The sequence below is a fragment of the Nothobranchius furzeri genome, chromosome 12, assembly GCF_043380555.1.
Source record: "Nothobranchius furzeri strain GRZ-AD chromosome 12, NfurGRZ-RIMD1, whole genome shotgun sequence".
Lineage (NCBI taxonomy): Eukaryota > Metazoa > Chordata > Actinopteri > Cyprinodontiformes > Nothobranchiidae > Nothobranchius > Nothobranchius furzeri.
Window position 1 is genome coordinate 19,882,497 of NC_091752.1, and position 24,460 is coordinate 19,906,956.

Consider the following 24,460-nt stretch of genomic DNA (forward strand, 5'->3'; position numbering starts at 1 on the left):
TGTTTTCTTTGTTTTTGTGTTTGATTGTCCACAGTGACGGTAAATTAACATTTTTTGACTTCTAAGATTTATTTTTAATTAATAAAATTAGAGTACAGTGGTCCTTCATATATCGCGACGGTTACGTTTCAAAAGTAACACGCAAAAGGTGAAATCCAGCTTTATTTATTACAATTACTATAGATGTTTTAAGGCTGTAAAACCCCTCATTACACACTTTATACACATTTCTCAGGCATTTCGCTCTGCCCTAATCATGATGCAAACCACAATGCACTGTTAAAAAAAAGCATGCAAATTTCCACTAAAGGTAAGACTTTTTTCAGGTGTTTTTCTTAATTTTCCCTCAACTAATTAACCAAAATGTGCTGCTTGAATGTTTTTCTTCACAAAAACACCACTTGGACACTGAATGCTTATTATATTACGGCCATAGCAACACCACAAAAACAATAAAACAACGAGGTACACCACTCCGTGTTTTCGGTTTGGTTTGAGTCCAGCATTTCACTCCTATCCTGACACCGCATGCTAGTACCACTGTAACTTTTAAAACCAGGAGAGAACCTCGGTGTTTACTCACCAAGCAGACTTTTCAGATGGTCACGCCTAATGCTTTTCCTCCCAGCCGTTGACAATTTCCCATTTTAGACATTAAATGTTCAACAGTTATTGGCATATGCTGCTAGCTTGCTCAAACAGCAGCCAGCTCCGGACTCTGATTGGTTCTATTCTCGTATCGTCCAGCCTCTCTCAATTGCTAATTGGGTATTCTTTCCGTTGGCTTACTTTTTACATTTTCTGATTAGATTTTTGTTAATGTCAATTTTTGTTGTAGCCTTTTATTTATGGATGGAAAAAAAGGTGAACCGCGTTATAGTGAGAGACTACTGTAACAAATCCAACTCAGATACCAATGAAATACACCTGATTTACTATCAGCAAACATCAGGAAATAAGACTCCAAATCCTGGTGTCTGAAGCTAGCCTGACCAGCCAGCCCCATGCTCCCTTATGGGAAGCTCTTCTATTCAAATAGCCCCACCCCCTGAGAATTCTAACAGAGCCAATCAGTGCTGAGCAGCGTACGTCACACACACACTGCAACACTGAGTTTCTCTAAAACATGGTGTCTGAAGCGGAGTTCGCTGCAGCTATTTCCTCTGTTCTAAATGACTTGAACATGTCTTTAAAACCACAACAAGAAGAAGCACTAAACACATTTCTTCTAAAAAATAAAAAAAAAGATGTTTGCGCCTTCGCCAGATGCCATTTTTGACTACAGCTAATAAACTACAACGTGGCGCGGTACAGTCGGCATTTCTGCCTTTTTTCTGATTGGTTATTTTTTAGCTGGCTAGTCCCGCCCCTCAAGTGCACCTCTGCCTGTGAGTAACCAGACTAGTTCTCTGCGTAGACAGAGGATGAGTCTGGCAGGCCAGGGTAGTCTGAAGCTATCTCCTCCCCCTGCTGAGTTCACCGTGCTGAAACAGGTGCACCGGAGGCCCCCCCCCCCCCCCCCCCCCCCCCCCGAGTACAACTTACAAGGCATTCATTCTTTCTAGAGACCACTGCAAATGTATTAAAATAGGAGTAAAGTTGACCTTTAAAAATAACAACTAGAATAGATGAGACTTTCAGCTCTGCGTCTCCAGTGTGAGGACCCTGGTTCCTAAAATGACTTTTTAACAGCAGAAGGTAGAGGTGCTATGTCCAACTTTTGTATAATTATTTTTTTACTGATAAGGAATGTTGCTGGATGACAGGAAGTGTTTAGCAGCATCATCTAATGCAAGTGGCTGATAAATATAAAGAAGAAGCAACTTATTGGTGTACCACATGGATGACATTAGTCACTAATCAATATTCACTCAAGGATAAGATGAAATATTTTATAAGCTAACATGAAAAATTGTAATAGGTTGCCTTGTAGTTTCTCCTCCTACTGTTTATATTTGTTCCCTAACTTTAATGAAGCCTATTCCTCTTTCAGACGGAGTGTTTTAATCACATCCGCTTGCTCCAGAGCTTTAACTCCACCCATCTGTACATGTGTGGGACTCACGCCTTCAAACCCCTCTGTGCATACATAGTAGGTCCACTATTACAGTTTCCTTCTGCATCTGATTAAGTGCATTACACCTAAATGATGCTTCTGTTTTTTTTACTGCACAGGACAAGAGGAGGTTTGTTGTGTCCTCTCAACCTGAGGAGGGCAGAGATAAATGTCCTTATGGGCCAACAACAGGCTACACTGCTCTTATCATAGGTACGTCACTTAAAATAATTCCCCAAACTGGCTTTAAACTTAGAATTTCTCATGTTTTTTTTTTTGTTTGTTTGTTTGTGGTCTCCTTCAGACCAGCAAATATACACAGCCTCCCAGTATGAATTTTGGAGCTTTCCAGATATTCGCCGAAACTCTCCGTCCCCCTCCTTGAAGACAGAGGATGCTCCCACGCGCTGGCTGAACGGTGAGGTCATTTCCTGGGATAAGATCATCTCAGCGTGTACCTAGTCCAAAGAAATCACAGCATGAGTCAGTTCATCTCTCTGACCTTGCAGACGCGGACTTTGTGGGTTCAGCTCTTGTGAAGGAAAGCTTGGGCAGCGGCAGCGGCGACGATGATAAAATCTACTTCTTCTTTACCGAGAAGAGCCAGGAACAGACGACAACTTACAGCCACAGCAGGGTGGCCCGAGTAGCCCGTGTTTGCAAGGTGAGAGCAGGTTACAGGTGAAGCTTTCCATCAGGTTAATGTGTGCAATAGCCTTTAGTTGGTTTTAATAAATGAGGGGCTGGGTGGGGGATAAATTAGGAGCACAACCTCGATGTAATTAAAGGCGCAGACTGTGTAACTGATGAATTGGTTGCAGAGTCACTCAGGCTTACAAGACTGAGGTGGCTACAGGTGAGACAGATTGTTTAGCATCTTTTGTTGCCTAAAACATGAGTGATTACCATTCCCTGCTCCCCTGGAAGAAATTATGAGTGGCAATAGCCAGCTGTACACTCCTGTAACCTTGTTTTTCTCCTTTTGTGTCTGAAAAAAAGGCAGGCTTAAAATGTATCCCTGAGAAAGTGAAGAAATATGTGTTTTTGTAATCCTAATAAGTTGCCTTGTGGTGTTATGTGTGATGCCTGGATGTTACCACGGGCTGAATTCATTCAAAACTTAAAAATATGCATTTTTCTTTATGATGCGTGGATAAGGTGTCTGTCAGTTCTGTGTAGCTGTCAGGGAGTCATTTCTTCAAGAGGTTACAGCTCTTTTCAGGAAACCTTTTCATCTTTAGTGAAGCACCTAATCTGTTTTTCCTGTTTTCTAATGCAGTCACCTCATATGTCCTTTCCTTCCTGCCCCCAGGGAGACAGGGGAGGCCGTTTAACTCTGCAGAAACGATGGACGTCCTTCCTGAAGACCAGGCTGACGTGCTCGCTGCCCGAGTACGACTTCCACTTTAACATGCTGCGCAGCGTCTTTGTTATGCCTGGCCTCACTCCACAAGACACGCTCTTCTACGGCATCTTTGGCCTAGAGTGGTGAGTGGAGATTTTGTGTGTGTTCAAGGGTTTTAGGTGGGGTGGGGGGTCGGTTTTGAGATTGCAAATGTGGATGAGCGAGGCAGAGCTGAAAAACAGCAATCGATTTACAGAGGCTGTTAGAGTCAAGAAAGGATTAGATGAAAGGGAGGAGTAATACAAAACCCAGAAATCAAAGATGCAAATTTAGGATGTATTAGAAAGTCTTAATGTGGTTTGGTGCTAGAGGTGCTTATGTCTGACATACAAAAGCAGCTAATGCCGTTTACACAGCTCATGTTTTATTAAGGGAATAGATGAGGTTAATTGTGACTGCTGCTTAAAAAAGTAAAGCTGCAAGGACTGCAACTCTACCTCCATACCAGATGTTTGGCAAGTTTACTTTATTTTCAGCCTCTAAATAAGCAAATATGTCTTTTTTTTTTTCTTGAATGCAGTGATAAAGTGTTAAAGGCACCATTTATGTTCTTAAAATAAAAGCTGGGATGAAGCTTTTCTTCAAGCTCACCCCTAAGCCGTTTTAACAAAACAATGCAGTCAATTTGCCGCAATGGCGTGGCAGCATCAGGAAGCCTTAGGTCGTTTATAAGTGGTCAGACCGTGGTGGTAATGTGGCGCAATCGTGTCCTTTTTTTAACTTAATTTTTATTTATGTTTCACATAAATCACATACAGAATTGCCTTCATTACTCATGCTGTATCATGCACTGAGATTGTGGTGTCCATGCCTGTACTTACTTCAGGTACCGTTTGGGTCAAGCTGGGTTTTTATGGACTTTTAGCCGAGGTGGTTTGAGGCCATGTGGTCGAGCTAGCTTCATAGTTGTATTTTCGAAGATTCGCTGCCATCTGCATTGGGTTTTTTTCGTGCCTTGTCATGTAGTGTTAGTCCGGCAGTTACTGTACTTGGTTTTTAAGTTTATGAGCTTAAATGTCTTTTAATATATTCTTGTGATCGAAGTTCTGCGGAAGCTCCTGAGAAAGCGTCTCACTCCATTGCGGCTGGCTAGCGCCCCCCAAGTGTGTCCTTTTTATAAAAGATTAGGCAATGGCGGCATAAAGGGGTTATAGTGGCGGTCCCTGCGCTGCTGCGATTTTCCATTTATCTTGAACGTAACTTGCTTTTTATTGCGATTGAAGCCACGATTGTTGACAAGCCCCTCCTAAAGGTGTCTGTCCTCCGTAGCCCCCATGCTGTCTCTGGTGATCTGACCTCCAGCTCTAACAGAGAGAAGCCTCAGGAGCGCTGCATTGGTGATTTTGTTCAAAAAGCAAGACTTACATCCCGTGTTTACTTTCATTTTCAGTATAGTTGCTGGCCGGAGCTCAGTAGTAACTCCCCACGTCATCGTGACACCTCTTTTTGTTGCGCCAAGGCGCTATCACCGTTTATGAGACAGACAATTACTGCAATATTACTACCAAGCGAGGCGCAAAATTCACAAAACGCCATGCTGCGTTTATAGGACACACCGTTGAAGTTATATTATGCTGATTAGCATGTGGGGAGGGGGAAGACACAGCGTGTCTTCCCCCTCTACTTTAGCATGCTAGCTAATATATTGTGGTTTTTTTAATGGTAAACCAAATGAGGCAATTTTTGGAATTCTTGGTTTGTTTTTAACTTCAAAGTAACAGCAGCTCAGCACCACCAACAATTTGAGAAAACCTTGCCATTAACAAGTAGAAACAGAACATGCACGCACACACACTGCATTCTCAATGAATACTTCCACTACCAGTATCAGTAACGTTAAAATGGTAAATTGTTAATAACATAAAAGTTTTATTCCGTCAAAGTATATCATAATTTAATCCATTTGGAGGACGAGAGCAGCTGTGTGATGTAAAATGTGGCGTTCAATGACCAGAAGAAGCTCCGTCTTTTATGGCGCTCTGTGAGACAACAAAACCCCACAAATTCCACCAGTGTGGGGAAATTTCACAGTATTTTCCAGTGTCAGGAGTGTAGTGACTCTATTTTAAAACAGTGCTCATTTTCTTTTGTTTCCATTTCTGCTTCACAAGCAACTCTTCTAATTTTACTAATGCCGGGAGTTTTAACGGCATACGATGTTGAGTTCCAACCAATCAGAGTGAGTTAACCTAAAGTTCCGCTCAGCTACTCCACCGGGCCATTCCGAGTACCTACCCCGATCAGGTACTCAGAAAGTTCCTGAAACCGAACCTGAAAATGCCCGTTCAGCTGGCCCGGTTAAGTGGAGACACCCGCGTGTCAAGAAGTCCATGTCATTTACCCCGAAGTTCTGGTAATGGAAATGCAGCAATTTAGAGGAGCAGTTTGATGGATGGGTAACAGTCCAGTCACTGAGGACGGGGACCGGCACAATGATTGGATGAGGTTTTTTCCAAGATTGTACATTTCATTTGGTTGGTTGCCACTGAAATGTTAAGAGCATTTTAAGGTATATGGCAAAAAACGCTCCAGAAAAACATCCCATACTGCACCTTTAATGACTTAAAAGAAAGTTCATCTATATTTTCAAACAGACCTGTGACTTCTTAATTGTGATGCACTGATATGAAATTTTTGAGCCGATACCGATATCCGTTATTAAGATCACTGTTACGGCCGATAACCGATATTTGCCGATAACAATATACTGACATTAATGCTTCTAAAATCAGCAGATTTTGTATAGAATGAAAATGATTAAAGCTGAATGTACTTTATTATGTACACACAACACATGCATTGACGGTTCTGAGATGATTTCATTCACTGTTCACGACTAAACAAATACACATCACCCCCCTCACCCTCTGAAACAGGCAAACACATGGAGATGAGATGGAAAAAATAGTCGTTGTTAATATCGGCCCAGTTTTATTTATCGAACCGATACCAATATGTTAAAAAATGACTAACATTAGCCGATACCGATATTGATGCTGATATATTGTCCATCCCTACTTCCTAAAATCTTTCCTCCCAGGCTGATTTGGCAAGTCTCGTTTTCATTTGCAAGATCCCAAAGACTAATTGTGAGCAAAATCCAGGCTGCAACCTCAAAGATAAAAAAAAAAATCATTTTAAAAAGCTCTACTTCATATTCATTGTTCCTAGTAAACAATTCTGGTAAACAAATGCCAGGAACAAACATTTTGTCTAAGTGGCCCTTTCCCAATAAAGCCCACACACTCGGCTGCCAGTTTAATCAGATAAAACAGCAGAAGGAGGGGACGTTTGCTGAGCTTAAGTAGCGACTCTGTTCACTTTTTAACGAAACAAAGAAAGAAAATATTGAAAATAAAATGAAAGTGGTTTTTTCAGTGTGATATTTCACCAAAAAGCCATACTGGGAGGAAAAATTAATTATTCAGCCAAAGCGAAATGTTTGTCAGTGGAAAAAATAAGAAATTATATTCTGTAGTTATTTAATGTTTCTGCTCTTTGAAACCGTTTAGTTCTCTTCTCTTCTCACACATTTCTGATCCTTCCCAGTATCTTTCTCCTCATGTGTCTCCTCTGATCCACATCTCTGCTGTATCTCTACTTCAGTCGCTATGGAAACCCTGGGTTTATCCTATGTTATTGTTTGTGGCCCGTGCTCTGGTTTTTCTCACTGCGTCCCCTTGATGTCCCAAGGAAAAACGTGAAGGCGTCTGCGGTGTGTCGGTTCTCCCTGCCTGAAGTCAAGGAAGCCTTCCAAGGACCCTACATGGAGAACCAGGACTCCGGCTCCAACTGGAAGGAATATGTTGGAAAGATCCCCAATCCGAGGCCTGGAACGGTAAGGGGTTATGCATGTACGCTCACACAAATGGTATCTTCTTGAAGGTATGATGATGCTCTACTTTAGCTTTCATAGAGCAAAGTAGAGATGAACAATGGGAAGTGGAACGGGAATAAAGGGAGGGAGTTTGACTGGCAACTTTAAATATGAAGCTGAAAACAAATTTTTGGCAGTTTTTCCAGGTTTGGTGATAAAAGCTTAAAGAAGCAACCGAGCCGGGACGTAGCAGGCATCATCCACCGCGGAGTCCTTTTCAACAGGTTTCTGGACTTATTATTGACTTTGCTGTTTAACCCTCCCACTGTCTTTATGGGTGACCCCGCGAGGAAAGTTGACCATTGAGCAGGATTGATGGTTTATCCCTTGAGGTCCATGTGGCAGGGGTGAGGTGGTGCTCACTCCTCACCCCTGCCACGTGGACCCAAGTTATCCTGCTCAATGGTCAACTTTCCTCACGGGGTCACACCCATTAGGACAGTGGGAGGGTTAAAGGCAAAGACAGCTCCTCTCACAGGAGGTGGCTAAGGGTTTTTAGTTGAGAGCATGAAATCCTCTTAGAGGAGTTGGCTGAGGTCATTTGAAACGAGCAAACAGAAAGAAGAATGAAAACTGTTTTCATTAATCAGGTGCAACAAAGAGCCGAGTCGCGTCAGCGCAAACCGGAGGCTGAGCTCATACGGGCTCAGTGGAATCTAAGTGGAACATTTCCCCAAAGATTCTGATTTTTCTCACGATTGCTGATCTGTCTCACTAATCTTCGTAACATCTCTTCTCTCCTGTGTCAGCATCTATTGAAACACGCTTGTTACAAACAAGGAAAAAGATTTCTTTCTCTCTTCCATTTCCAAACAGTTTTCCTTTTCTTTTACTTCAGTGCATCACCGACTCTCTGAGGGCCAAGAGCATAAACATCTCCACCTCCCTGCCTGACGATGTGCTGGATTTTGTCAGACGCCATCCTCTGATGTCCCAGCAGGTCCAACCTGTAGACAGACGCCCCCTTTTGTTCAGGAGGACCACCGACTATACACACATGGTGGTGCACATGGTCCAGGGGTTAGATGAGCAAATGTACCAAGTGTTATACATGGGTACAGGTGAGTGTGAATCATAGGTATCAGTGACGTTATATCGCTCCTGATAAAGTATTAACAAATATACTTTATTTGATGTAGGAATTTTCACGAATTAGTAAATAATTTATATTTTTGTAATAGTGAGAGGAAATAAACACAGACATTAATTCCATGTCTTAATTTTTTGATGTTCTTTTTAGATGAAGGCTGGTTGCACAAAGCTGTAGACATTGAAGGGCAGCTGCACATTATTGAAGAGGTTCAGCTGTTTGAGGAACCGCAGCCTGTCGATAATCTGCTGCTATCCAAAAAGCAGGTACACTGTAAGAAATGAATGGTTGAATTTACTTAACCGAGTTATGTTAACTGGTTCCACCAAACCTAGTTGCTTAAGTGTAAAGGGTAATATACATTTACTTTTTACATAACAATGTACAACAATGTATTTGCTCTTTACACTTGAGCAACTAGGTTGAATTAAACCAGTTAACATAACTTGGTTAATCCTTTAACTTGCAGGTTAACTGCTTGGTTTATTCGTTATATCTCATTGAAGCATGAACAGAACTTAATCGGGAAAAAAAATGACCTAACAACAAAAATTCTACAAAATATAAAGATGTTTTAATAAAAAGTTAAACATTATTAACTTACATTAGTATTTCCTCTGAATTAGATTATTCACTTAAAGGAGAAGGTTCAATGAAATTTTTTTTTAAATTATTATTTCGGATTATCGTTCTTTCGGTCACTACCCAAAGCTCATGACCATAGATGAGGGTAGGAACGTAGATCGACCGGTAAATCGAGAGCTTCGCCTTCTGACTCAGCTCTCTCTTCACCACGACAGACCGGTACAACGCCCGCATCACTGCAGATGCAGCACCAATCTGCCTATCGATCTCACGCTCCAGTTTTCCCTCGTGAACAAGACCCCGAGATACTTAAACCACTCCACTTGGGGGCAGGGCCTCATCCCTGACCCGGAGAAGGCATTCTACCCTTTTCCGAATCAAGACCATGGTCTCAGATTCAGAGGAGCTGATTCTCATCCCAGCTGCTTCACACTTGCCTGCGAACTGCTCCAGCGAAAGCTGAAGATCACGTTCTGATGAAGCCAACAGGACCACATCATTTACAAAAAGCAGCGACCTGATCCTCAGCCCACCAAAACGGATGCCCTCCACACCTTGGCTGCGCCTAGAAATCCTGTCCATAAAGGTTATGAATAGAATCGGTGACAAAGGGTAGCCTTAGCGGAGTCAAACTCTCACTGGGAACGAGCCCGACTTACTGCCGGCAATGCAGACCAAGCTCTGACACCGGTCATACAGGGACCTAACAGCCCGTATCAGAGGGCCTGGTACCCCATACCCCCGGAGTACCCCCCACAGGGCCCCCCGAGGGACGCGGTCAAACTCCTTCTCCAAATCCACAAAACACATGTAGACTGGTTGGGCAAATTCCCACGCACCCTCCAGGATCCCCCTAAGGGTATAGAGCTGGTCCAGTGTTCTACGGCCAGGTCGAAAACCACATTGCTCCTCCTGAATCTGAGATTCAACAATCCGACGGACCCTCCTCTCCAGAACCCCTGAATAGACCTTACCAGGAAGGCTCAGGAGTGTGATCCCCTGTAGTTGGAACACAACCTGCGGTCCCCCTTTTTAAATAAGGGGACCACCATCCCGGTCTGCCAGTCCAGTGGGTCTGCCCCCGATGTCCACGCGATATTGCAGAGCCGCGTTAGCCAACACAGCCCCACAACATCCAGAGCCTTAAGGAACTCCGGGCGGATCTCATCCACCCCCGGAACCTAGCCATCAAGGAGCTTTTGAACCACCTCAGTGACCTCAGCACCAGAGATTTAAGAGGCCAACCCAAAGTCCCCAGACTCTGCTTCCTCACTGACGGGTTTTCACAGCATCTGTCTGCATTCCTTCGTGGGGGTTTGTTGTTGGCATTCACAAGGCTGCCATGGCGTCAGATTCCGATAATAAGACTTTGTTTGGGTCAGGCAGAGATAATTTTTCTCTCTGCCTTGAAGTCTGTAACTGATCATTCAAGTCCTCCAGTGAAGCCTATTCAGGTTTTAAACATCTCCACACCGTCCAGTGACCCTCTCCGAGATGACATCCATTTTGCGCACTAATACTGGTATCGCAGCTAGAACATTGTCCAGCTTACGATTCACCTCGAGTACCGTCCCAGTCTGTGAGGTCTCCACACGGACGGTGCTTTCCGTGGGTGCGGGTCGCCCTCCAATCGCTCCCGTCTTCCCAAATTTCCAGAAGACCAGATATCCTCCCACTCCAATCAGAAGAAATCCAGTGATCATCAGGCCAATTATCCACACATCTTCGACATCCTCAATGGACAGCTGAGAGAGGCATACGATCTTCCACTCCCTCCAGAAATCGAGCATATATCCCGCTGCGTGTGTCCCTTGCGGGCAAGTGGGAGCCCCCTCCTCCATTCTCATCGTAGAAAAAATCTTATCAATCGCGTTGAATGACCAATTAATTAAGTCCATTCTAAAAAATAGGGTTTTTCAGAAGAAATGCAGAGAAGCGCTCTGTCGGCAGACAGGACAAAGAGCCTTGGGAAAAAAAGATAAGGGAGCAAAAGCAGAAGCGTCTGTACTCTGCGAGTGCCGGAAGAAGATCACTGGAGTCACCAGAAGGAGCGCTTTCCAGCACCCCCTCCAAGGTCTCCATAAAGGGTGGGTATTCTGAACTGTAGTTTGGTGCAGAAGCACAGACCACAGTCAAAACCCGTCCCCCCACACGTAGGCGGAGGGAGGCTAACCTCTCATTCACTGGGTTAAACCCCAACGTACAGGCACCAAGATTGGAGGCAACTAGTAAACCCACCCCTGCTTGGTGCCTCTCAGTGGAAGCAACTCCAGAGTGGTAGAAAGTCCAACCCTTCTCAAGGAAACTGGTTCCAGAGCCAGAGCCATGCGTTGAGGTGAGTCAGACTATATCTAGTCGGAACCTCTCAACCTCACACACCAACTCAGGCTCCTTCCCCACCAGAGAGGTGACATTCCATGTGCCAAGAGCCAGCTTCTGTAGCCGAGGATCAGACCGCCAAGGTCCCCGCCTTCGACTACCACCCGTCACACACTGCACCCGACCCCTTTGGCCCCTCCCACGAGTGGTGAGCCCATGGGAAGTGGGACCCACGTTTCCTCTTCGGGCTGTGCCCTGCCGGACTCCATGGGTGAAAGCCCGGCCACCAGGCGCTCACCAACGTGCCCTACCTCCAGGCCTGGCTCCGGGGGGGGGGGGGGGGGGGGGGGTCACATTGGGGGGGATTAAACAAGTGTTCAGCACCTTTAGATTGAATTTGTTGGACAATATTTGACTATTTGTGCACACTTTTACTTTTAATTGACCAGAACCTTTTTTTAAAATAATAACATATTTGACAATAATAACATCTTATTTGAGCGTGCAGGGTTGCCAAGTCTCAGACGGAAAACACTGCTTCAGCTTTTTTAAAGCTGCATTATGTAGAAAGGAGGTAAAAATTACATCCTGGGGTAAAATTTGGTAACTTCAACTACTTTAAACAACTCTGCAGCTTTTTGCCGGCCGTCGTCAAATTACAATTGTCGGCGCTGCAGTATTAGCAGGAGACACGGCAACCCCCCACTCACTGATGGTAAGCAGTAATAACGTCTCTCCTTCTTTTGTTTTGAAAGGAGAAAAACTGACAATCTCCACAGTTAGCTGGATATGAAATATGTTTCAGTATAACCATCCTCAAAATGACTGAAACCTTAAGACTCCTTCGGGATTTTCTTACTGTAAAGTTCTCACTATATTCTTACACACTGCACCCTTAATTTGACACCAGCCGGCATCAACATTTTGGACAGGATCGAAGCCTGTGAAAGGAGTGGCCCAGAAGCAAAAGAAAGTTTTTGTTTTATTCTAATATCAGGTAAAGAAGGGTAGAGGCTAATATTAAGCTAACAATGCTATTAGCAACAAATAAAAAATTGTCAGCTCTAAAAGTATCTCAAGCAAATTTTTTTATTTCCAACAACTGAATATTACAGTGAAATGTAAATATCTACTCATTAACCTATTGTATAGAACTTTGCTTGTCGCCTAGAATTTTCTGGTGCTGATCCATAACTGGTAACAGTTGCTCATTTGTTTTGATACATGTGCCGCAGCATCCACATCTGACCACTGGATGTCATTTTTACTTCAAACTCCTTTAAATGTTAGCTCTTAGTGCCCAAATTAATAATTAATGTAAAAGAAGAAACATTTTCATTCCTTTTTCCTGCATATGGAAGCTAATACATTCCTTAAAGTGTAGTTAGTTCACACAGATCCTTACATTTCCACATTAACTGCTGTCTCGCATTAATAAAACCATCTTTCTCTTTCAGATGAGCGTCTACGTGGGCTCGCCTTCAGGTGTCATTCAGCTGCCGCTCTCAAACTGTCGCAGGTATGCTTCCTGCTATGACTGCGTTTTTGCCAGAGACCCTCACTGCGCCTGGAACGGAGCCGAGTGTGTGGATGTGTTGACTCAGGCAGACAGGTGAGCGATGAAATCCGTGGTTGGATCAGGTGACTGCAGTGCTGCAAGTGCACCAACCTGCATTTTTAAAAAATGTGTTTACTCTGACCTAAGTTACCTGCAATATCACAGTGTCCTGTCACAGTGTCAGCTCAGAGAACAGTTGTGTAATCATGCTGCTGTAATAGTAAACATGCAGCTGTGCGCTTAATGAGTTGGAATTGATGTAGAAATGCTGTGTCAGTAGAAAGGAGTTGTGAATGATATTAAAAGACAGTGATAAATCACATTTCAACAGCAGGAATTACAAGACAGGAAGAAGCAGAATGCTCATCTGCATTAATGCACTCATTGTTATATTTTCTATCTTTTCACAGGTCCGCTTTAATCCAAGACATCCTGCATGGCAAAAGTGGATGTGAGCAAATACCGTACGGTAAGCAGAAATCTCATCTGATGCTGCATGAAAAAAACTTTGCATTTGACATGTAGAAAGACGATTAAAAGTAGAAAATGTGAGATTCAAAAGATCCAGAGTTGTTATGAGATGGAGTGAAGGGCTCTTTGAAAGTTGATTATGTTCACGGCGTTGGTAAAAACCTCTCCTCCCGTCTTTAATCACATCTTTGCCATCTATGGAGGGAAATCTGTTTGATATTCAGAGCAGGAAAATGCCTTCTCGCCACTTATCAGTTTCAATCTGATGAAATATAGCATCATCTGCCTCCTCGGTCTTGTTCTCTGTACGGGGTGATGTTTTAATTGGCCCTCGTGTCAAGATAAGCCTGGACAACCTCTAATAAAGTGATAAATGTTAAGTAATTATGAGTTAAAGACTAACTTCTCTTTGCTTTCCGGTAGTCCAGATGTCGTCCAGCGGAGCCGCTCTGTGCGGGTTGACGATGATGTCCTTCTGCAGTGTGAGCTCAGCTCTAACCTGGCGACGCCCCTTTGGACGAAGGACGGTACCGAGGTGCAGGGCTACAACCTCAACTCGGGTTTCAGGACCGGCACGGACGGGCTGCTGATTATCAAGGCCCGAGAGGACCAGAGCGGTCTGTACACCTGCTACGCTGTTGAGAACACTGTCAAGGTTGCTGTGGTAACATACAATGTGAGCATCAACCTGGATGTGCCGCCTCCTCCACTTGTTGAGCCAACTCACAGTCTCTTTACCACCCGGCCAGCACCGACCCAATCTTCCCTATCTGAGGGGCCCCGGTCACCGCTCCTCCTGCTGTCTCCCAGGAAAATGGAGGCCATCTACCTGTCCCTCATCACCGTCCTCGGAGCGCTCTGCGTGGTCCTCACTGTTGTCCTTGTTTATGTGGGCTTCTGCTTACGAGTCGGCCAAAGAGGAAAGTACTGTTTGCGTGCAGCAACTGCAGCACACCCGATCAGCAAGAGGAGCAGCAGGAGCAGAAAGCATCACAGAAACTCCTCCAACATGGAGCCGAAGACCGTCTCGAGTCACTGCAACGGCCTCTGTAACGGCGTTTCTAAGCGACGTAATGGCGACATCATAGATGAAGGCTTTCTGCAAGTTGTCCCAGGTGAAGGTCACACCTCCCTCGGTAAAGAGCCTCCACCCCCAGCCCCGCCTCTCCCTCCTACGCCGCAATTTTCCTCCCCGGAGTTTGACTTTCCGAACGGGCTGTCGGCCACGTTGCCCAGCGTTCTGAGGAGGATGAACGGGAACAGCTACGTGCTGCTGAGGCAAAGCGACTCTGAAAACACATCCCCGCTCTTCTACTCTTTTGCAGATGAGCTCAACAGGATCTTAGAGAAGAGGAAAAACACTCAGCTGCTGCCCAGGCCGGATGAGAGCTCTGTGTAGAGAAAGGGGAGGAGCCAACCTGTGCCTAATGCGACTCATCGTCGTGGACTAAAGCAACGAGTGTCGTTATTTACTTTGGATTTTTTTATAAATAGATACACATTTAGACATTCCTGACACCACAACACAATGTAAATTACAAGCCCCTGTGATGGGCTAAAGCATGAAACTGAAATAAATCTTAATCTACCTCACCTGAATGCTGCCTGGAGAGACAGTCCGATCTGAGAAACGAGGCCGGGATAAGCAGCTGAAATCATCACTGATCCACAAAGATAAAGCAGGATAAACAAATCCTAACAAGGAGCGGAGCTTATGGGAATCCACGTGAAGAGTCGATTTAGACTATTGGGGCAGCTAGCCAATGCTTGTTTGCACTGACAACTGTGCTGATGGCTAGTGCATTTTTAAAACATGCCATTCATTTACCTAGTATAAACATGAATGAAAATGAAGCGAACAAAGAAAAAAATACAACATATTTATACATGCATTTTATTTCTCTCCTTCTGTGGACGTTTCTTATCCTGCACTGCAGGTTGCAGGATTTTAGAGTAGAGGCTCAGCATCTGCAGGTTCTACTTAGGGAGGCCTTCCAGCTCTGCTACCACCAGCTGCTCTCCAAGATGACGGGAGTGTGTTGGGATGACTCACTGGACAAGATGCTTAATGACTCAGAGGACCACAGCAGCAGCTGCAGCAGTTGTGTGCAACCAGGAAAACTGGGAAAGATAAGATTGGATGGGACTTGCAAACCAGATTTTCAAAATAAAATACTGACATTTGAACTGCTAACCAATTATGAAGGCACACTACATCAGCTCAAAATGGTGATCTAATCATTACTTATTGGTATTATTATTGCTTATTAACCAGATTTTGTTACTGTATGAATTTTATAAAACTCTATAAGGAAAGAATTTTAAATTAAATGTTAATGATCAATAATAAATACGCATTTTTGTTTGTAATTATGATCATATTATAAATGTCAAGATTATATTATCAAGAGTTAATTAAATAGTGATTACATCACCAGGTGCTGTCAGGATGTTATATGGGAAAGTGTCAGTGTTATGCTGATTTTAATGCACTTTAAGAAACAGTTTTGATGTGCATTGGTTAAAGTTGAAGGACATTTTAGTTCAAATGGGCCAGAAGAAGGTTTTTGCCCTTTACTCAGCACTTCTGTGGAGTTCATGACTGTGTCTGCAGGAGGCTGTTGGACACAATGGATCTAAGCGAAACGCTGATTGTGTCTTAACGGAGGCTGAGAGCGCCACTGAGTGACGCTCAGCGGGAGACTGCAGCACTGAACGGCAGACTGAGGAGCACCCAAAGCATCCAAGGTTAATAGTTTTACTGTTTTTTCAGCAGTTCTCGTGCAAAAGACACTGTCAAACAGACACTTTAAGATATGGGTCAAGAAGGGAAGAAGCCAAGGCACAAATGTTTCCTGCAGCAGCTGACTGGATTTATGTTCACTTGTTTGCTAACAGCTTGGTGATTTGACAGCTGCTTTTAGTTTATGGGAAGGTTTAGAGATTCCCAGATGAAAACAGCTGCTGGAGTGTGATTCACACAGATACTGGCACATGGGGTAATGGAGAATATTATTTTTACATAGATGTGGACACGGTCCCCTTTGGTCTCACAACTTTCTCTGTCAGCCTGCTCTTGTTTCATTTCCTGTCAGAGTGCAGCAATAATTAAAGGGGACATATTATGCAGACCTCACCTTTTGCATCCTTGTGATGTGCCATGTAGGTCTCTACTGCATCTATGAACACTCCAAACGAGTATAAAAAAAATTCACTCATGTTTGACTTTACGAATCATATACTTAAAACACGCCGTTTTAAAAAGTCCCAATTTGTGACATCACAAATGGGGAATTTAATTAGAACCACTTGCCACCTCTGCAGGCTGGAGGAGCTGCAGCTCTACTCAGAGCCCCTCCCGGATAACAGACCATCTTAGCTTACGGCAGCCTGAGCAGGAGACGGGTGGGTCTGGCCAGCTCCAGCCTGTTTTCTTACTCGCTCTTTTTTTTTGTTGCATGCATCCATACACATTACGTAACGTAATAGACACATTTGACCTGTGAGTTCAACAGCGTATCCCTTCCTGCCAGGAGCATTTGAGACACGAAACAGCAGCGAAAGCGTTCTACACATCTTGTCCACCAAACCACTAAATCACTGGTTAATTAAAAGTCTACTCATGATTTTGTTAGTTCACACGATAACAAGCAAGGAAAAAGATGGCAGCATGTATTCAGAAAGGTCTGTGGTTCTGCTCTGTTTACCTTACACACAAGTAACGACCTACTTTGTTTTACTAGTTAGGCGACTGGACTGGATAGCACATGACTTTTATTTTGAAAGTTTCTGGATATTTTACACTGCCTTTGTGTTTGACTTCCTGTCAGGCCTAATCTGACCTGCTGGGCTTGAAGCATTATAAAGCGTAGCCTGTAAAAGAACAAGACTAATTGTGTACATTTTGCAAAGAAATGCATCACTATGTGTTGAAAATGCGATGCTACATGACTGATTGAAACGCACCTATCCACTATAAGGGCGGCTAATTGCTGCATACTACTCTTCGCAGACAACGCGGCACAATGATTATGCAACCAGCTGAAACACCCGGTAAAAGTGGCAAAACCCAAAAAACGGCTCATTCTGGAAGGTATCGAAACAATCAAGAATAGAACTGCTGAGATCGCTTTATGTGAGAGGAATTTTGTACAAAACAACCTCATAAACATGTTTTTATCGACCATAAAATCATTCTAAACTAAGGAAAAAATCATAATGTGTCTTATTTAAAGGGATACTTTATAACTTAAAAATAATCTTTTTCTTGAGCCAGTATGTGCTAAAATGACCCTTTACAGGGTTAAGGAAAGGCCACCCAGCCCCTGTCGCCAGAATGTTGCACTTGCAACTTCAGACTGATGGACTGCTCTCTTGAGACTTGGAAAAAATGTGTGCTGAAGTCTGCTTCCAGCACATTCCCTGCATGTTTTTAGATGATTTGTTTTATTTAGTGAAGAGTCACTCCTATAGACACTAAGGAAGGCTGGGGAGATTAAAGCTGGGGGGACACTGAGCGACTTTTTCACTTGTAGCACTCAGCTTCAGCTCAAACTGTTCGACTTCCTCTCCGAGCAGATCTCACGAGTCATGTGCTCACATTGTACGTCTGGTAGCAACACGTCGGACCTAAAAATATGCTAAAAATAGCAGTTTTTACACAACACGTCAGACTTTTTTGTCTTGTCTTGCCTGTTGTCCTTCGGGAGTGCTGCAGGAGGACACACAGGGATTTATGGGGTTTGGATGAGGAAAACAATATAAAGAAAGTAAATGTGTTTTGTGATCAATTTAATTTGACATGAACGTGACGAACATGCTTTCTTGACAATCCTTGACATTGTGTGTAAAAGACATGTTGAAATAAAAATGAACAACGTGTGTTATTAGGGAAATAGTGGGTGAGCGGTGTTGACGCATGATTACGCATGCGCCGTGAGCGGTTCTGGTACTTTTTGAGTCGCAGCCGCTCGCTGCGCTGCTTCAACCCTCACGAGGAACGAACAAAATATCAACACTCCAGAAGTCCGTGCGAGCTCACAATTGCTGATCGGTAGCTGGCCACGTGGTGTTAATTGCCTCTCGTAACCCCCTATACACTACACGACGCTCGGCGCAAAACTCGCCCCGATCTTGTGGATTCTCGCACAAGTGAAAAATCGGCTTAAAAAAGTGAAAAAGTCGCACAGTGTACGCCCAGCTTTTAGGTGTTAGAAAGACAAACATGCAGCGAGGAGATAGGTTTTGCTTTTGGTTCTACAAACAAACACTAGGGGGTGCTAAAAGCAAGCCAAAACTACCTAGTTCCCCTGTTTAATGACATTTAATGACATTTATGATGGTAAGCAGAGGAATTTAATCATTCAATATTAGAAATAACAACAATTACAAATCATGCAAAAGCAGGCATACATAAACCCCTATATAAAAATTGGATTGTAGCACACTGTGGTACAGGTCAAACAACATTTCTGGCAGTGTTTGAGACCAATACAGTGCTCTGACTGGGAGAGGGATTGCTGACATGATTTTCTTTCATTTCTCTCCTCTTTCTCATTTGCAGGTATGATGACCACAGGCCAGCTCAAATGCATCCCGGGGAGATCTTCTCGCTCCACATGTCGGTGTTCTTTTAATGAGCGGAGGAACAAAACTCGCCATCGTAAACAGACAGCTGGGTCAAAAGTGAGGCTCTATAAGGGCTAGCTAGTGCGCCAGGGTTTCAGCACCACTTCTTTGTGTGCAGAGTGTCCTTGCCTCTGCTTGGTGCATACTTATTAGACCTTTTTTCTCACTTGCTGCATGAGCATTGTTCTGTCACTGTTGTTAAAGGAAGAACAAGGACAGCTCATTTTATTATTAAAGAAAAGTGCCAAGGTTGATGCTTAAATATGCTTTGTGAGCCTTTTTTGTTGCAAAAAACAAACGTTTGGGTATTAAAATGTTAAAACAAAAGCATATATTTATTTAGTAATTTTGCACAATGTATGTTTTAACATTTTTTGTTGTTAAAGTGCCACATGTGAGACATATCCAATTTTCTGTGTTGCACAAGCTGTTATTAATAGAAGCACAGTGGCTAAAAGCATGCAGAAGCTGTGCCAGCACTACAGAAATTAATATTTATGACTAATGGGAGGAAAATGCACCAAAATATATATAATTGTTAGTTTTTCCTAATATCTTAGTGAACCGTTGAGCTTTTTCTCACTTTTTAATATGTTTTTGCATGCAGCACCGTGCCTGAGCGCACAGAAACGTATTTTCCTAAACTGAACACAAGGAATAATAAAGCAGTGGTTTTATTCACATTTCAGTGATAACAAATTTAAATAAAAATTCATTAAGTGTTTATTTTTTTGTCTGTCTTGCTTGCTTGAGTTTAAAACTGAGAAAGTGCTTTTACTTATTATTTTTGAGAAACGTTTTCGGTCCCTCAGAGTTTCACGCGTAGGCTGAACGTGAAAATTCTGTTTCACCCGTTTCCTGCTTTAGCTGCAGAAAGAAAATAAATGGAGAAACATTTGGGTCAGAAAAAAATCAAACAGATCTATGTCACTGTCTAAAATTTGCATTAATGGACTCAGCCATCCTGGCTCATGACCAGAGGAGGTTGTTATTGTCGATTTATCATCCAGAAGAGAGCGGAGCACGTCTCGGCTAGTAGATGCTAACTGTTAGCATTTGCAACTCAACTACACGGCAGAACTCCTTCAGGTTTGTGTTATTAGTGGAGATAAAACATCAGCGTTGCAGAGTGAGTGGAGTCAGAGGAAGAGTCCCAAAGCTGTTAGCCAATTGGAGGCGAGATATCTGAATATCCATCAATTTTCCTCCTCTTGTTCGAGGTCAGGTCGCAATGGCAGCAGCCTAAGAAGTGAGGTCCAGACTTCCCTCTCTCCATCCACTTAGGCCAGCTCCTTTGGGGGAATTCCAAGGGTTTCCCTGGCCAGCAGAGAAAAATAGTCCCTCTGGACTTCCCTTGGATCTCCTCCCAGTTGGACATGCCTGGAAAACTTCCATCAGGGAGACATCCAGGAGGCATCCTAACCAGATACCTGAGCCACCTCAACTGGCTGCTCTTGATATGGAGGTGCAGCAGATCTAGTCCGAGCCCCTCACAGAGGGCTGAGCTTCTCACCCCATCTCTAAGAGAGAGCCCAGACACCCTTCGGAGAAAACTCATTTTGTATTCGTGATCTTGTTCTCTGGTCAACAAAGCTTGTGAAATTGAAATCCTTGCCTTCTGGCTCAACTCTCTCTTCACGACAGCAGACCGGTCCAATCCCCGCATGCAGACGCAACACCAATTCAGCTTTGGATCTCTCGCTCCATCTTTCACTTGTTCATGAATCAGACCCTGAGAAACTTCTCCTCTAGAGGCAAGAGTTCATTCCCGACCTGGAGAAGGCATTCCGAATGTCGGCAATGATAATGAGGAATCCTGCAGTTTTCTGCTCCCCTCTTCTACCGCTAACTTTTACTTCCTGAAACAGGAGCGCCAGAGCTTTTCGCCACAGAGAATGACTCACAAGGCTTTCTTTCATTCTAGCGATCACTGCAAATGTATTAAAAAAGGGTAAATGAGAGCTTTAAAGTCTGCCTCCTGCAGGGATGTGAAATAATCTTCTCCCCTGGTAGACGATGAACAAGGCAAGGCAGCATAGACTGTATTGCTCTGTAAATATTGTCAACTCCTCAGAAAAAGATGTCTGCTTTGTAACTGGAAGCAGGCCCAAGTTCCTCCAGTATGGCACAGACTGGTGCGGAAAATATTTCTGGGAGTTTGACGTCCCAGGACTGGTAGAGAGCCAACACGACAGCGCTGTTGACAAAACCCACACGTGCTGTAGAGGACATCCTGGGATGACACCAAAGAAAAAAGAACATGTGATACTGGATTTTAATATTTCTTTTTTGTGTGTGATAGAGCATCCGTTTTAACTTCCAATCTTTTTTTTCTGTCAGAAACGTCAAAGTAGATGAATACAACCCACAGATTTTCCGATCTTTCATGTGACCTTTATAATGTGCCGGTGTCAGATGGAAACACCCAGATTTTACACAATTTCTTGGTTGTTTTGAGTTACCAGCAGCACAAAAGATAACCAGAAATAGGAAGTGTGTGTCATTCACACTGGGTGATCCGTAACGGGGCCAGATACCTGCTGTGGTTACATGTGATTAACAGACGATCACGACTGGTCAGTTATTTATGTAACAGCGTCTTAGATTCATCAGAATCAACAAATTGAGCTTTTTTTTCTGTTCTGACGATGAATGTTTCATTTTTATTTGCCTACACTTAAACTTCTGTGATCAGATCTGTGGTTCCATGCAGAAATATCTCACTGGAAATTTAAATCGTTATATATTTATAGCAGCTTTGTTATTTTCCTTATTGACAAATTGGAATTTTTTTCTAAATCAAGTAAGGATAGAATGAGTTGCAAATCATTAAAACAGGGAATTTAACTGAGAAAGAAAGAAAAAAAGAAGCTATGACATTTAAATATAATGAAGCTTTTTTCTTATTTCAATGTCAGCACATCTTTCAGAATGGTTGAAATATTAGAAATAAATGGCCTGTATTTGATATAGCACCTTTTAAAGTCATGGAAGCCCCTAAGGTGCTTTACAACACAATCGTCATTCACACACACATTCACATCCTGGTGGTGATGAGCTACATTGTAGCCACAGCTGCCCTGGGGCGCACTAACAGAGGCGAGTCTGAAACACCACCAGCAGGCAAGGTGGGTTAAGGACGAGGACACGACAACAGCGACAGACTGAGCGGGACTCAAACCCGCAACCTTCCCATTACGGGGAGAGCACTTAGCTCCTGTACTACCATCGCCCCAAAGTGAAAAAACAATCATTGTTATTTAAAGGGGCCATATCATAAAAATATCACTTTTGGGAGCTTTTTACCATATATTGTTATTTCCTCGTGAAAAATACCCCCAAACCCGTTTTTGCTGCATTCGCGCATTTTCCACTAACCTTGCGCTGCAAGATGAACTCTTGTGAGATTTGGAGTTTTCCAAACTCAGGAGAGGACTTCCGTGCCCTCCAATCAGCTCAAAATGTTCTACCAGATAGCCCTCCCTCTTTCAGATGATGGTTTCTGCTGCAGAGGTTCCTGAACGAAATGTGTAGATTTGACACGAGGAGTGGCGACATAGAGATCTGGCTGCTGCCAGGGTGATTTTCCACTGCAAATTTTGAGTTTAATTTTGAAAACCCCGCAAAAGCCTCAATGGAAGCTACGTTCGTCATCAGGCTCTGCTCCTACGCTAGTCTCTGATCTGAAACCTGCCTCCTCTGTAAGTAGGTCAGTAACGCCCACTTTTTCCTAGTTGCAGGAATAGAGCATTTGATTTCATGATGCTGTTGAAAATGTGACCTTCATGTCACAGATGACTGCTCCCCCGCTACCAGAGTGGATATTCTGACAAATTACTTATGCATTGGACACAAAACACCGCCATAGAAACCATGTGTCCTGACCACAGAGACACATAATGGCCACCACAGGATATGTATGTTAAGCAACCATTGATTTATACTTGGTAGTCTAGTGGTTAGTGGCATGCTGTTTTGCCTGAGTTCATCTCCCAGTTGTGGTAGTAACTTTTTTATATCATGCACATTCATGAGACACCTGCTGGTAGTTTTGGAGCAACAGTCCCTTTATTCCAGGAAAAATACAGAAAAGTCATAAAATAGTCGGTGACTTAAAAATTTTCACTTAAATCTAAGTTTTATGCCTTTTTACTTCAGCGGAATGAAAGAAAACAACACAGACAAGTTCTGCTAAAATAATAATAATAATAATAATAATAATAATAATAATAATAATAATAATTGTTGTTATTATTATTATTATTATTATTATTATTATTATTATACTGGCTCTTGGAGAGTACAGACACTTTTTTTCCTCCTCTCCTCCCTATCTTATCCCAAGGCTCTTTGTCTGTCTTTGGGTGTACGGCACTTCTGCATTTTTTCTGGAAACTGGAAATTATTAAAATGGACCTGGTCAGCTGGTCTCTCAACGCGATTGACAAAATTTTTCCAACGATGAGGATGGGAGACGGGGCTCCTGGTTGCCCCTCTGGGACAGATCCAGCTGGGCATATCATGGACTCCTGGAAACAGTGGAACCTGATTTGCCTCTCTCAGCTGTCTGTGGAGGATTCTGAAGAGGCCTGGATATTCGTGGTTCTGGTGTCAGGTTTTCTGCTTTTCGGCCTGAGTGGTTACCTGGCTTACCGGAAAATTAATGAGCTATCGAGGTTGAAGAATATTGGCTCAATCCCGGAGCTCAGGGATGGATTACACCGCGCTGTGAATGCACAAACTCATATAATTGTCGAGATGAGTCAGAAACTTGGAACTTTGGCTGAGATTCAGACTCTGGCACAGAAGGTTGATGCCATAAAGGATAGAGTTGATGGATCAGTGCGGATTGGGATAGATTAATCTACGCCATTATTGGATTGAGAGAGGTTGAGGACCAATGGAACTTTAAGACAGAGAGGAAATTATCTCTGTCTGGCCCCAAAACAAGTTCTTATCTGAATTTGGTGCCCTTGAGCCTGTGAGGCTGAAGTGAATACACCCCCCTCAGAAGAAATGTGGAATGCTGCCATTGCCATGGCAACTCTGTCTCCCTATCCCAGCCTGGGCAGGACTGAGACCGGTGAAGGCCGTTGAATCGTTTCCAGGAGTCGCTGTGCTCTCTAACCCAAATACCTTCCTCCCCTGTCCAAATGGAGGTGACGAGCGCTGCTTATCGTGGCTGCATGCACTGACATGTGGAGAGTCCCAACCCTACCTCCCCACCTGGTGGACACTTATGTTGTGTAATGTCTGAAGTCTGTTGCATTTCTGTCTGAGGTGTTTTTTGCATAGCAAAGCTGCCCTCCTGGTGGAGGGTAACTCTGAAGTGCCTTTTTTTTCCTCCACCTGACTCAATCCTCCTGTAAATCCTCTGACATCTATTAAGGTTGCGCGACTCAGGTTGTGAATGACCACAGTCCCCAACTCTTGTCATGTGTCTATGCCTATGTATGTCTGATCTCACAATT

The 24,460-nt window shown here is 43.5% G+C and overlaps 1 protein-coding gene across 4 annotated transcripts in view; it reads left to right on the plus strand.

The window, feature by feature from the left end:
* The window catches only part of LOC107375715 (semaphorin-4G), a 54,001-nt gene extending 34,288 nt beyond the window's left edge, over positions 1 to 19,713 (plus strand). For all 4 annotated transcript variants that reach the window (XM_015944402.3, XM_054750124.2, XM_015944403.3 and 1 more), the window contains 12 exons: positions 1,994 to 2,092; positions 2,176 to 2,269; positions 2,361 to 2,474; positions 2,566 to 2,720; positions 3,369 to 3,544; positions 7,155 to 7,299; positions 8,177 to 8,399; positions 8,579 to 8,694; positions 12,790 to 12,944; positions 13,301 to 13,359; positions 13,790 to 16,109; positions 18,925 to 19,713. In XM_015944402.3, the coding sequence (XP_015799888.3) occupies positions 1,994 to 2,092; positions 2,176 to 2,269; positions 2,361 to 2,474; positions 2,566 to 2,720; positions 3,369 to 3,544; positions 7,155 to 7,299; positions 8,177 to 8,399; positions 8,579 to 8,694; positions 12,790 to 12,944; positions 13,301 to 13,359; positions 13,790 to 14,760 (2,307 nt within the window). In that variant the 3' untranslated portion in view covers positions 14,761 to 16,109; positions 18,925 to 19,713. The remainder of the gene's footprint in view (positions 1 to 1,993; positions 2,093 to 2,175; positions 2,270 to 2,360; positions 2,475 to 2,565; positions 2,721 to 3,368; positions 3,545 to 7,154; positions 7,300 to 8,176; positions 8,400 to 8,578; positions 8,695 to 12,789; positions 12,945 to 13,300; positions 13,360 to 13,789; positions 16,110 to 18,924) is intronic.
* The last annotated feature ends 4,747 nt before the right edge of the window (positions 19,714 to 24,460 follow it).